The sequence below is a fragment of the Protobothrops mucrosquamatus genome, unplaced genomic scaffold (assembly GCF_001527695.2).
Source record: "Protobothrops mucrosquamatus isolate PMUCROS unplaced genomic scaffold, P.Mucros_1.0 scaffold218, whole genome shotgun sequence".
Taxonomy (NCBI): Eukaryota; Metazoa; Chordata; class Lepidosauria; order Squamata; family Viperidae; genus Protobothrops; species Protobothrops mucrosquamatus.
The window spans coordinates 230,246-244,447 of record NW_015386571.1 but is presented as its reverse complement, the minus strand read 5'-3'; the positions used below and the strand labels follow the sequence as shown (position 1 = coordinate 244,447).

Here is a 14,202-nt window from a genome sequence, read left to right as displayed (position 1 = left end):
TGCAGTCTAAAACAAATAGTCCTACAGCAATAAGATTTATGCAATATGACATTGATTTGAAGGTTTTTGCTCTGCTGGTTCAAGTAAGCATTTCAAATATTCCTATAATAAATTTGGTAATTTTTTCTAAAATGTTAGTGGTTCCACAAATGTCAACTATCTATGAAAAGAATATTGGTAAGAATTGATACCATCAGAATTTACTAGAGTCTAACAAATGATGAAATAGCACCTTTGAGTCAGGCTGAATGTGATTTAATTGATATTTGGGAGAGTTCTCTTCGTGACCCACTTGTGTACTGAGGCAGCATTAGCATCCTTAAATACTGGCTATTGGAAAGCTATAGCTGAAGCTTCAGAGCTTCCGAAATAAATCCAACTGGCCCATTTCTGAATGTTGGTCTAGCTAGGCCAGTGATGGCGAACATTTTAGAGACCGAATGCCCAAACTGCAACCCAAAACCCACTTATGTATCGTCAGGTGCTGGGTGGGTGTGGCCAATTGGATGGGCATGGCCCATTGGGTGGGCGTGGCTGCGGTGGTAACGGCAGACTGGGTGGGACTAAAAAGTTCAATCAATTCCAACTTTGTGAGATCTTTTTTTTTCCTACAAGAAGTTGAAATTGATTGATTGATTGAACCTTTTTTTTTTTTGCACACTGCGCGGAGGCCTAAAGCGAAAAGGTTTTATAAAACCCAGCTGAAGGCCTAGGACTGGGACGACGGCACCCGTGCCCACAGAGAAGGCTCTGCGTGCCACCTGTGACACACGTGCCATAGATTCGCCCCCACAGAGATAGGCCAATAGCTGATACAACAGAGCTCTTTTATTCCTATTATAGGCTTGCGGTACTGATACAACCTTCATAACTGTCATAACTGTTAAAAGAACCTTTTCCTTAAACAAACAAACAGAAATTTTTGTCTCAACATTTTTATTCTTCGGACCAGCAAATACTTGGCAAGAGCACAAATGCACTTAGAACTTCATTGTATGGAAAATGTCAGCACATAACGTGGATTCTTGTAGTCAAGTCTCATATTCAGCTTACAAGCATAGCAAAGCGCCATACTGATTAAAACAGAAGCCAGAGTAAAACAGGTCTGAGAAGAATGTAAGATTCTGGCTGGAATGTTTTATCAGCCCAGTTTCTAGAAAGACAAGACCTTAAAGCAGGGGTCTCCAAACTTGGCAACTTTAAGACTTGTGGACTTCAACTCCTAGACTTCCTCAGCCAGCCATGCTGAAGTCCACAAGTCTTAAAATTGCCAAGTTAGGAGACCCCTGCTTTAAAGGATAGGGACATGTAAGGACAACAAAGATCAGAAGAGTTGCATGCTGAAGACCAAGAAAGAGTGAGAGAATTACGATGCCTTCAAATTATAGTTTTGGAAATGTTTATTGAGAAGCCAATGAGCTTCAAGAACAACCAGTTACCCAATCCTAACCAAATAAAGTAAGATTGTTCCATAGGGGTGAAAAGCAAGCAAGCTGAAACTTATTACTTTGAGAATGTGGTTATGACCAGATTATGGATGAGAAAAAATAATTATTTTAGGCAAAGTTGAGGGAAGTAGGATGGAAAATCAATGGATAATTTGAATTGATGGGACCAAAGAGATTACTGGAGTATCCCTGGAAAAGCTACAAGCTGTTTATTTGTGTGTGTGTGTGTATTTATACTAGATATATAACATGAAGATCCAAGAATATACGGTTCAATAGTGAGAACTGTAACATTTTGCAATTAGAAAAAAAAATCAGAGATGCAAGCATAGGATAGGTGATAGTACTTGTGAAAGGGATCTGGGTGTCCTGGTAGACCACAGATTAAAGTATGAGCCAGCAGTACACTGCAGCTGTTCAGTCTGTGCAACGCTGGGCTGCACCAACAGGAGTATAATGTCAAGATCAGGGGAAATCTACTTCCACACTGTGCTGGTCAGATTGCACCTGGAATACTGTGTCAGTTTGGGTTACCATAATATAAAGAGGATGTTCAGCACTGGACGTAGAGGATCAGAGATGGAGAGGTTAACTGAGTGTGTTTAGCCTTAAGAAAAGGCAAAAGGGAGACAACCACCATTTTCTGATAGTTAAAGGGCTGTCACAGTGAAAGCATAACTTCATTCTCCATAGCACCCGAGGATAGGACCAGAACCAATGGGTGGAAGCTTTACAGAGGGAGATCCAAGATCAAAATGAGGAGGAATTTGTTTCCTTCCTTCTGCCTTCTTCCTGCCTGCCTTTGGCAGTCCCAAGTGCTCCGTTTCAAGTTTTCAAAGGTTGGACAACCATTTGTTTGGAATAATCTTCTATCCCTATTATTTTATTTCAATTTTTGAAATTTTAATGCCATTTTGTGTTATTATTGAGTGCTCAGAAGTGATAGAAGGGGGATAATTTTAAATACACAAATACGCTCACTTATTCCTCAAATATTTGGCATCCAATACCCCTCTCCTCAACAGATTAGACCAGTGGTTCTCAACCTGTGGGTCGGGACCCCATTTGGAGTGGATTGACCATTTCACGGGGGTCGCCAAGCAAGGCTGTCCGCCATTTTTTTTGTCCATTTTTCCCCCTTTTCCGGCGGGTGCCTTACCTCCCTTGGGCTGGGCCAGCTGGTGGTCGGCCTGCTCCGTCTCTGCCGCTTGCCAGCTACGCCTCGGCTGGCGCAGGGGACGGAACCACGCATGCGCGGCGCTCCCGGGCAGGGAAAGTCCTCGACTTACGACCGGTTGGGTAGTCCTCGACTTACGACCGGTTTAGTCCTCGACTTACGACCGGGCTAGTCCTCGACTTACGACCGGGTTAGTCCTCGACTTACGACCGGTTGGGGTCACGGCATTAAAAAGGTTGAGAACCACTGGATTAGACTGTATGGCAGAAATAAGCAACAGGTGGCCCTCCAGATACTGTTCAACTATATGTTATTTCAGTATATTTAGTCATTGGCAATGCTGGTTGGGATTGCTTATTGTTGCAGTTTAGCAGTATCGGGAAAATGCTATCCTTCTCTATTACATGAAACATGGGGTTTGGCAAGAACTCCAGTAGAATACTACTAAATGATTAACTTCACATGATTTGCATGTATAATCTATTTGCCTGTTTGTTTAGCTACCTGCAACTCAACTGTGTTTGAAAGTAAGCCTCATGAAATTATGAAAGAAAACTGCTTGATATAGCTACAATGAGCTTTTGTGGAAGTTTGTAATTGAACTAGGCTGCATTCAACTTTTATTTTAAATAAACCACCTTTAGATCATATAAGGCATGATAAATAGTTAGTAGCATTCTAAACTGATGGAAGAAATGAAATATTTGAAGTTTGTATATATATATCAAAGCAAAGTATCTTGGATTGTCACGATGTTCCCTTCTCCTAGATTTTCTCAAAAATATTTTCCTGAGCTTCTACCAGATAATTATCTTAAATCTATTATTGCCTCAAGAACAAGCAATATATATTGCAACGACATAATACATAATAAAGGATGTTATCACAGTAAAGATAAAACAGTTGAGGGTATTCAGAAGCAGGATTCTTATAATCAGACATTGTGTTATTTGGATAAAGCCAAGGGGGAAAAAAAAACAGGTGCCCCCTATGGATTTGTAGATTACTGCTTAAGCGGGAATCTTATTTTTGGAATAACAATTAAATTATAGCACTCTAACAAGAATCCATATCACCTACACAGACCCAAATACTCTTGGGGGAAAATCTAGTAAAGGAGAAAAACACTTCTTCCTCACAAATACTATATTTATTTATTTATTTAGTAGAGATGCATGTTGATAATATATTTTCTAAAATCTAACTGTTATGTATTGTATTTTCTTATTCAGAATCTTATTCAGGTCTTTGGCATTGAATGACAAGAATGAAAGATACTGGGGTAACTTATCAAGGCAGATGGGAGAAACAGTTAACCCTGTACTATGCACTTACTAAGGAATTGGTTTTACTGAATAAAATAGTACATGTCTACTCTTGAATAAATATACACATAAACACACTCTGAGTAAGTTAAGATATTGTCTCAATAGTATACTTTTCTATTTTTTATGCTAATATGCTATTATGCTAATACAAGTTACTATTATTATCTTAAATTAATCCACTGCAGGATAAAGTTCTGTGAAAATTAGGGACCGTAATCCATCACACTGATCTAGTGTAGTTGGTAGAACTTGTTTTGACTTCCCAATCAAGAGCTGAAAGTCCCTGATCCAAAATCACCCAGCCGCTTATGGGTCTAAAAGGAGAACTACACCCAGCCAACACCTTTACCCCTGTGTTCCACTAAATCTCATATTTCTTTCTTTCTCTTTCTCCTGTCTCAGGATGGTTTCAATGATATCTCCATATAGTTCTCTTGGCAACAACATGGAAGTGTAGCTGCTGTTTTCCAGGGTATTTCTTTGACCTCCTGTCTAGCATACTGCCCTGATATTCCCTAGGAGTTTCTCAGCCCCACACTATGCAAGCTATTTAGCTTCTCAGCGTAGACCTGGTAACACTAGTGATATAAACATCAACACATTCAAAGGAGAAAGAGGGATACATTTTGGTGTCTGGCTGTTTTAAAAAAAGATATTTGAATATTGTACCAGTCCCTTCCCATATTATCAAATATGCATTTAAAATGTAGCTAAACAGAGTTAAGTAAGTGAAATAGACAAAATAATGAGGTCTAGATTTGTTATTACAAGATTTTTTTTAATATGGTCTGTGACTAGCAATATCAAAGATGCCAACTCTCAAGCGCCATATTTGGAGACCAGACAAGTTTCAGCAACAATACACAGGTAGGCAGATTGTAATTTTAATTAAATATGAAAACATGAGCTGTGTACATTATTTTTCCCTAAAAAAAACACAGCAATCTCAAAAAGTTTTATTGTAAAATATTTTCATGAAATGAGTGAACCAGCAATACATGCACTAGCGCATCTCCCTCTCTGTAAAACAATATGATAAAAGAAATAAGAGACAGGTGAGAAAGTTGATTCAGGATAGAAGAAGCGTGCCAGGCTTCAGGTATAAGAATGGAATACAACACTGACCTCCATTTCCCATGTTGGAACAAAAGAAAAAAAGGGGGGAAGGGGAACTTCCTCACCAGCCATATTTGGTGTAATACTTTAAACATTTTTCTATTTATGCTTCAACCTTGGAGAAAAATACTTTTTCTATAATAAAATAAGTTTGCTTAAATGTAACCTCATCCCGCTTCCCCCTTCAAATTTTTGAAGCTGCCCTTTTTCAAGGCTGCGATTGCCTATTTCATTCCAAGACCTTCCTCACCCATCCCAAAGGAAAGCTGTTCTTTGATGTGGAAGCAAGAAGGGGGGGGGGGACCAAGAAGGTAGCTCAGAGCCTGTTTGCAGACAGAATGAAAAGTGCCCCTGGATGGAACAGAGTCAGGTGCTGTGGTGGATAGAGAGGTGTTAATTAAAGGTCACTTTCGCCATAGAGAGCTGTCGAGAAAGACATGTAGTCCAGGGCACCAGGTACAGAATCCAGCCCAGTGTAAGGTGCCATTCTAGCAATGCAATATTCAGCTTGATCTGGAGGCAGTTCCCGCCGTAATTCATCCACAGTGATATAGTTCTGGAAGAGAATACACAGATGCCCATTTTCCATTTTAGCTTATTAAAGGCTTTAGCTTATTGACATCCAAGCAGTCAGCGTTTGTTAAACAGTTCAATTCAAATCCTTTTCTCTTTAATTGGATTACAGAAAACTGCAGTTGAGAGTGTAGGTTAATTTGTTGTTTTTAAAATGCAAACAAGAGGGCTGGGTGAAACTTAAATGAAAGATACCAGGTTTTGCCTTAGGGAGGCTTAGGATCTGTTTCTTTTTAAAAATTCATACTTTTAAAAAATGTAAGCTCCGTGTGTGTGTGTGTGTGTGTGTGTGTGTGAGAGAGAGAGAGAGAGAGAGAGAGACAGACAGACAGAGACAGAGACAGACACACACATTCTCTCTCTCTCTCTCACACACACACACACAAACACAAACACACAGAGACTAGGCAGAGGGTCCATGAAACCCAAATGATGTCAACTAGATCTTGTAAACAGAGCAGCTGAAGTAGAACAAAAAAGATCTCCCAAAAAGCACCTAAAGAATTTATGACAGATGTTAAATTCAAAGCAGGCACTTTCTTATTTGAAATTCAGTCCCTTGCTAGAAGAAACCCCATTTAAATAATTCATTATCGTACTGGAATGGCTGAAGAGTACTTCAATTGATCTCAAAAAATTTGCTACAAAATTTGGGAAATGTGCTAGGAGAGACAGGTAGACTTGCCAGAACCTAAAGCAGGTTCTAACAGGCCTTCCTCCACAGGTAGTCCTTGACTTATGACCATTCATTTAACAAAGTTTTGAAGTTTATGACAGCTTCAGGAAAAGTAACTTATAACCTGTCCTCAGAGTTTTGACTGTTGCACCATCCCTGCGGACACATGATTGCAACAGTTCACATTTATCATGGTTGCAGAATTTTGTGGGCATGTGATCAAAATTTGACTTCTCCAGTTGGCTTCCAATAAATAAAGTCAATTGGAGAAGTTGGATTTGCTTAATCAACATATGTCAGAAAGGGAGGGAGAGAGAGAGAGAGAGACAGAGACAGACACAGAGACTGGCCAAGCTATGGAGAAGAATCAAGTGGGGAATTAATCTGAAATCATTACATAGGCATAAGATGGTATGGTCTGATTCCCCCATTCCCTGAATGCCACTGGACCTTATGAAGTGTGGCCCAGGTGCAGACTACCAGTCTGAAAGATTCCTGAAAGAAATAGACATGAGCAATAAAGTAGCTCTTCATGTATGGATCTGTTTATTTGTGTTTGACACCATGTAATTCACTTAACTACCATGATTCACTTAATGACCACAATAAAAATAGTTGTAAAATTGTGTCTGGTCACAATTTTAATTTTGCTTAGTGACCAAAATTCTGGTTCAAGTTGTGACACTAAGTGAAAATTACCAGCACAAGTCTATAGCACAAAAATAACTGACAACTAAAAACTTGAGACTTCTATTCCCACTTGGCATTTGAATCCTTGTCATAAATGCCAAAGACATGGATTGCCTCTCCCCATCCCATCATAACAGCAGAATAGCTAGAGCGTGTATCTAGAGAGGGATCAGGCAAAATACTGACTTGAATGCCTGAGTGTGCATATGTATACAGACTTGTTTTGACTTATTGTAGTGATATGAATTCAATAAGCATATTTAAGAGAATGTGTAAGGTGTTCAATTCGTTATTAAACTTTCAATTCCACTATTTTTTCCATTGCTTCAAACAAAAATAAAATATTGGTGAATTGAAGGAAAGTTCCAGATGCTCAGGTAGTTCAATAAAAACCACATTATTTGTTCACTGTAGGATAGTGGCCACTGCAATCTTTCTTTTGTATTTATATTTTAGGAGCCTGAAATCAAACTTAAATTTTGCTACAAGTCAGCATTCTTTTCACTCAACCTGAACTCACTTTATCTCCAGCCAGGATCTTGAAAGAGGCCATAACTTGGTCAGCTGTATCAGTATCTGCCGTTTCCCGGGACATGAAGTCAATGAAGGCCTGGAATGTCACCACTCCAATGCGATTGGGATCCACAATGCTCATGATTCGAGCAAATTCTGCCTCACCCTGGGCCAGGAAATAAAATTCAGCAACAGTTTAATCCAAAGTTGGCAGGAAATAATCGAATAGAAATTTGTTGCACTTATAACACTATTCCCTAGGATAATTTCCCTACCCTTTAAATGCATGGGTCTAAAATGCCCATCATCTCCAATCAGCAGAGCACTATTCTCAGCCCAAGCTAGAATGAATCTGAATCCCTTCTGAAGATGCAAGGGACCCAAATACAACATGTCTGAAGCTGATTTTTTTCCCTTTTTTAAAATATAGCTTTATTAAATTTCAATTCTCCCCCCAACAATAAAATACAAACTGACATAAAGGGAAGAGGGGGAAGGATTAGGGTTAGAGACTCACATGGCTGCAGGAAAGGAAAGGTCAGATTCTGTCTTTTCCCCTCTGTACTGCTTCCCAACAGGAATATACAAATCCCATTCAACCTGAAATTTCTCCCTAGAAGATGCTGTGACTTCAGCAAAAAGAAAGCTCTGACAGGTTCTGCCCTCTTCATCTTTTGCCTGTCTCCAGTTTTTCAGCACTCTGCATTTGTAACCCTCCTTCCTATAACTGTTTTCTTTTTCTACTCTTCCTAGAGCAGGGGTAGGCAACCTTGACTCTTTTATGACTCGTGGACTTCAACTCCCAGAATTCCTGAGCCAGCCATGCTGGCTCAGGAATTCTGGGAGTTGAAGTCCACGAGTCATAAAAGAGTCAAGGTTGCCTACCCCTGCTCTAGAGGTTCCTTTTCAACTCTGCCTCCAGTTTTTTTTACCCATTATCATTCAAATGAGGCATACTTTCCAAATTAAGGGCTACTGAGATTTCTCTCTATGGACTTTTCAAATCTTTGTTTTAAAGACCATTTTTCTCTGCAATGCCATCGGTGAAACAACTAGATGCTTTTACTTATAAGTTATAACATATAATATTTTACTGTTGCTAAAGTATAGCTATATGCACATTGTAAATCAGTTCATACCCAGTTTTATAACCTGATACTAACGTATTGTTTAGTTTAACTCATTGAAAATTATGAGGATTAACCCAATACAGGTCACAACTGCTTGTATTAAGGGTTAGAAGGACTAGAAACCAACGGATTTGATAAAATAACTTCTGAGTCGCTACCTATAAAGTCAGCCCGTAGCAGCCTGAAATCCAAAAATCAAGGTAAGTTCATTCACAAGTAATGTATATTTTATCATTTCTACTGAGACATCTGGCCTGATCTTCTGACTTGACAGAAAAACATTCAGATGTTTTCACATCAAGTTCAACAAAGCATCCTCTCCAGTAAAATTTCACAGTCATACCATGATTGGCTGCAAATGAAATGAGATCAGAAAGCTGTCCAAAAATCACAGCTAACTTTAATTGGATCGCCATGGCTTACCTTTATGTGTGCATTGGAAATGTTAGAGCAGTCAGCTGCTGGTGGTGGAATACGCAACTACTGAACTGTAAGATGTTGACAACACAAAATGTGCCAAAAATGTCTTGCCTGAGGAATTGCAGGATTGGGGGCAAATTCCATTAGTACTGAAATACTGCCACTGTGATCTAAATAGAAGCTGAACTGGCCAGATGTGGTCATTGCTGGAGTTGTCACTGGATTACAGGTGCTGCATTACATACCATACATATGGTGGTGCAGAAATGTGTGCTGGCTCCTTCTGAATGCCAATGGCATGTGGGTGTCACTGCTCTGATTAGTGGGCATTAGTGGACTTCAGAGATTATGGACATGCTGTTATCATTTTAATATTTTCTACTAACGTGATTCTTGGATTGAGTACATGTTAAATGCACAACTAGGCTTCTTCTAGAGCAGTGACAGAATATCTCTACATTCCCAATGTTTAAAGGAATTAACACTATTAGAGATTTCAATCTGGAAAAATAAAATTAGTCCTTCAGCAGAAGTGTGGTGTTGAAAGGAAATGTTGTGCACTTGGCATGATGGTCTAGTAATGAAACTAATTATTTCAGAAAAACAGCCCGTGAGAATAGACCTTATATAATTTTGATTCAGTCTCTACTATATTACTTCTTTTATTCATAAGATTCCCAAAGGAACTAACGTCAGGCAACATTCTGTTTCTTTTGAAAAACATAGCTCGCATTTAGACAACTCTTTCCGTAATTAATTCTCTTTCAGCACAATTTTAAAATGTAAGATTTTAAATAATTTTCTGTTTGAAAATCATGGACTGATGAATTTTTACCTTAATTTTTTGATGTATGCCCTTTTCCTTTTTAAGGGCCAAATATACCAATAAGAAAAGAAGTGCTGTTGATGCTACATTACCATATTGTAACCAATGGAGATAAGGAAGGTGTGGAAATCTTCAGCATCCATCATGCCAGTCTTCTTCTACAAAGAGTTATTTAAAAACAGAAGAAGAAGAAAAAAAGGGGGGGGAAGAGAGGGAAGAAACAGAAATGGGGAGAAAAGTCCAAGAAGAGATGAACTCATAGAAGATGTTATAAGCAATGGATATGCATTAAGAAGGAATGGAAGATAAAGCATTGCATGTAATGAACATTAAAATTAATTGAGAAAATAAGATTTGGACATTTTTCACAAAGATGAAATGGAAGTTTAAATGTAGACAAACAGAAAAAATAGTTATGGGGATATAAAAGAAATGAAAAATGAAAAAGTGAAGGCAAGACAGCAAGATTTTAGGGAATTAGGCAAATTGAAAGTTTAACATGAAAGTTTGAAAATGCATAAAAAGAAATAGCACAGTGGAGTTGTGGGAAAAACCAGAAAGTAATACATGGAAATATGTGCAACAAAATATAAGAGCATTGACAAGAGATGGATTAAAACAAAACCAAAAAAAGAGAGGAGAAAAAATGGTTATTTCCTCATTTTTTAATATCTGGAGATGTTCCCCACTAGCATTCAGTACCTGTGCATCGTTTCCAATATCGTAACCCAAGCTGATGAGGCAGGCTTTAAATTCTTCAGGGCCAAGAGTGCCGGAGTGGTCCTGGTTATGCAGTGTATCAGATAGCAGGACATGCATTGATGGTGATGTAAAACCAAGAAACAGAAAGGAGGTGTGGGGTGGAAAAAACAGAAGTGCACCATGCAGTGAATGAAGGAAGATACATGGAAGAAGAATAGCATGCAGAAAAAGACAGAGGGAGAGAGAATAAAAAGTGCACAGGTTAGACACCGTGTTACCATTTCATTGTGCCAATGCATTCAAAAAAATTATTATTATTCATAAAATGTGACCTGACTAGCCAAGTGTGCGCATAACCATTGCTAATAGCAAGCGTTGAAGGTGGCTCTGCCTCTCATATCACCCCTTATCATTGATTATTTAACTTTAAAATTGCCATGTTTACCCAGCAGCCAAGCACACAAAGACAATGAATTAAAAATCGTCCTCTCAAAATAAGAATAAAATCTTTTGAAGTAAATCAAAGGTCCTAAGAAGCTGTAGTAATATCAGAAAGGATATTTTTTTACAAGTAACTACATTTTAACCAGGTGCAGTAATTTTTAATCAAAAATCCTAAATCTGCATTAGAATTCTGTTTGATATTTTCAACGTTCATCTTCGATTTAGAAATACATACATATAGCTATTTAAAAAATGGTTCACATGGCATAGCACTGGATTTTCCTGTGAATGGATGCAGATTTTTCACCCTGTTGTCTGAACCAATGGTTCCTACTTGTTCATCTTAAAACAAATCAAATCAAATGAAGAAGCCAGAAAAAAATTCTACAGAAACAACCCAGAATTTATGGTTCATAGCAAATGCTAAACAAACTACAGATTGAGCAGTCTGTAGTATCTTAGCCACACACAATCACAGGAGAAGTCAATAGATACGGTAATGGTAGAGTGTTGATTTGTTGCATCACGTGAACCAGCACAGTATTAAAATGAAAATCAAGAAATCCCACAGAACATATAAACTCTATTGAATTGCAGCTAAGGCAAAGAATTAAACAGAGTCGAGTTTTAGTGCATACTGTTAGATCATGATCTGACTTCTGGTCTTGTAACTTATATGAGAAGCCAGACTAAGAGCCCCTTGTGGTCATAATGAATAAGGCATGTAACCTAGATCAGTTGGGGGGCAAGTTATAATATGAAAGTTGCGGTGGTCTTTTTGAGAAAAAGTTCTAAAAACCCTCCTGAGGTAAAAGCAAATGTGAAACAGAGGAGGTACAGCCAAGAAAGAAAGACACAACTGCTTGCCCATAGCAGAACCAATTTGCTCTGATTTTAGGGGTATATATGCTTTAAATGAAGAACTTTCTTTTCTGAGATTTGGCTTAAATCTCGCAAAAAGGCTTATAAACGGGGAACAATGCTGTTTAAGTGTAAAATATTGAAATACATGACCAAGTGCATTCCCTAAGGACAGTTTTACAACTAACATATATAAACCTAGCTATGGAATTACATATAAATAAATTGTTGATAAATAATAAAACAACTCTGTGATCATTAGCTACTAAGAACTAGACTCATCCAATGAATCTGGGCCTTTAAAGTTTCATCTGAGAAGAAATATTGAGCCAAAACTTGAGAATAAATGAACTATGTAGTTCAATTGTTTCTATTAACCTTTCCTCTGAAAGATGCTGGTTTTAAGGGTTTCACAAAGAATTTCAAAATAATATTTGGACTGACATTAGGATTTGGGATTTCAATTTTCATTCAGCCCAAGGAGACTCCCTCTGAGTGCTTACCAAGTATTGCTATTTTTTTCCTTCTTACCCTGTCAAAGTGATTGAAGGAGGCACGGAATTCATTCATCTGTTCCTGGCTAATTCCTTTGGCATCCCGAGTCAAAATCTGGTTCTCCACTTCATTGATAGTTCTAGCAATTGTTGTGAGAAGCTGCTCCCAACCCACTCTGATGTGCTGGAAGGGAAAAAAAAACCAAAGATATCTTATTTCCAGACATTTTAAGCTGAGGGGCAGTATTTGATGCCTAGTTCAAATGAAGTCCAGGAAATCTTGAAACAAATGTTCCTTAGGTAGTGATATTATGTGAAAACCCTGTAGGAGAAAACTGTGTTAGCAAAATATCAAGAGTTTGGTAGCACCTTTTCTGACTAACAAATTTTATAAAAAGGCATAAACTACTGTAAATTGCAGCAAACAAAAACATACGCCATGTAATAAAATTTGTTAATAGGAAAAGGTGCTACTTTATATGAAGACCCAGCTTCCTTCAGAAATCCATAATGCTAGGAAAATGGAAGAAAAGAGAAGAAGAGAACAACTGAGTTACAGTGAAGATGAGTGCATCACTGAGAGTACTGAAGGGCCCAGTTGAGAATAGACTTCCTGGAGAAGGTCTACATATGTGGCTAAGAATCAACACCAATGTCAATAATCTAAAAAAAGAAACACACCTTAGGGGTAAAGGTATTTATAAATTTTATGGCCAGGTTGTTATTCGTTCTATTAAATGTGAGCATGTAACTCTTTGCTTTATAGAACATGCCGATTTGGAATTGGGCCATACACAAACCAACCTTTTCATTAATTGCACATACACACACAAAACATCTTTTCATTGGCTCCATTTCTGTTTTCTATTTCTGTATATATAGATAAAGAGGATTAAATCTTTGCTCCCTGTGTCCTTTTTAGACAGGTTGATGCAACTGTATTTCAACATTCTGACAATCAAAAAAAAATCCTGTTTCTCTAAAGCAGATGACTGGTGCCTGAGACAGTCTTGGAAACAACAGCTGACATATTGTAATTACTGCCAGACACAGTGATGGCAAAGCCTTTTTTTAATTCTCTGAGGGCTTTTGCTTTACCCCTGGGATCTCCAACATGGTGGTCATGGAGACGAACAAGCCTAAAGACACCTCACTTGGGGCCTGCCAAGCTTTCTGTTCTACACTCGTTTTGAAATATTTCAAATATTACTTACTTTTAGACAAAATTAGAAAGGAAGCTGGCAGGCTCCAAACTAAACCACTAGATCATCCTTATATTCTATACAGGAAACTTAAATATTTTCAGAAAATAAAAAGGGTAAGCAAAGGCAGTTAATTGCTTTGTTTGAAAATGTGCCCACTTCACCTCCCCCCCCCCAAAATAATCTTGTGGTAAATTGGAGATTGAGTGAGCATCCTGCAAGGTTACAGAATGTAGAGGGAAACAAACTCCTCGATTTGGTAAAGGATGAAGTGACAAATGGGTGCTTTGTAATTGGCCACACTTACAATGATTGCTATTTTGTGAATGGATAAGACTTCCATGGTAACCATTTGTTTCCACAACCACACTATGCTCCGAAAAAAGTGCACCCTTGCTCTAAACTCTAGGATTCCTCTGCCTAAAATAATTTCTAAGTGCTGTGCACTGCGCTTTATTGTATGAGAACAGCAGCTGCCAACTGCACCACATTCCTATGTTTATCTTAAACTAAGCAGATCCAAGTAGAAACTCTGGACTTTCGAGGTCTCTCTAACATGCCTTTGCTTACAGTACAGCAAATATTGCATTGCATTTATTTAT

General features: G+C 38.2%; 1 protein-coding gene across 3 annotated transcripts in view; it reads right to left on the bottom strand.

Moving 5' to 3' along the window:
* Positions 1–4,730: 4,730 nt before the first annotated feature.
* Positions 4,731–14,202, bottom strand: part of ACTN1 (actinin alpha 1) — a 114,972-nt gene continuing 105,500 nt past the window's right edge. The window contains exons 18-22 of one of the 3 annotated variants that reach the window (XM_015814089.1): positions 12,436–12,582; positions 10,600–10,680; positions 9,990–10,055; positions 7,529–7,687; positions 4,731–5,625 (exon numbers count right to left, since the gene is read on the bottom strand). In XM_015814089.1, coding sequence (XP_015669575.1) covers positions 5,467–5,625; positions 7,529–7,687; positions 9,990–10,055; positions 10,600–10,680; positions 12,436–12,582 — 612 coding nt within the window. In that variant the 3' untranslated portion in view covers positions 4,731–5,466. The remainder of the gene's footprint in view (positions 5,626–7,528; positions 7,688–9,989; positions 10,056–10,599; positions 10,681–12,435; positions 12,583–14,202) is intronic. The other 2 variants (XM_015814088.2, XM_015814090.1) reach the window with 2 other exon arrangements.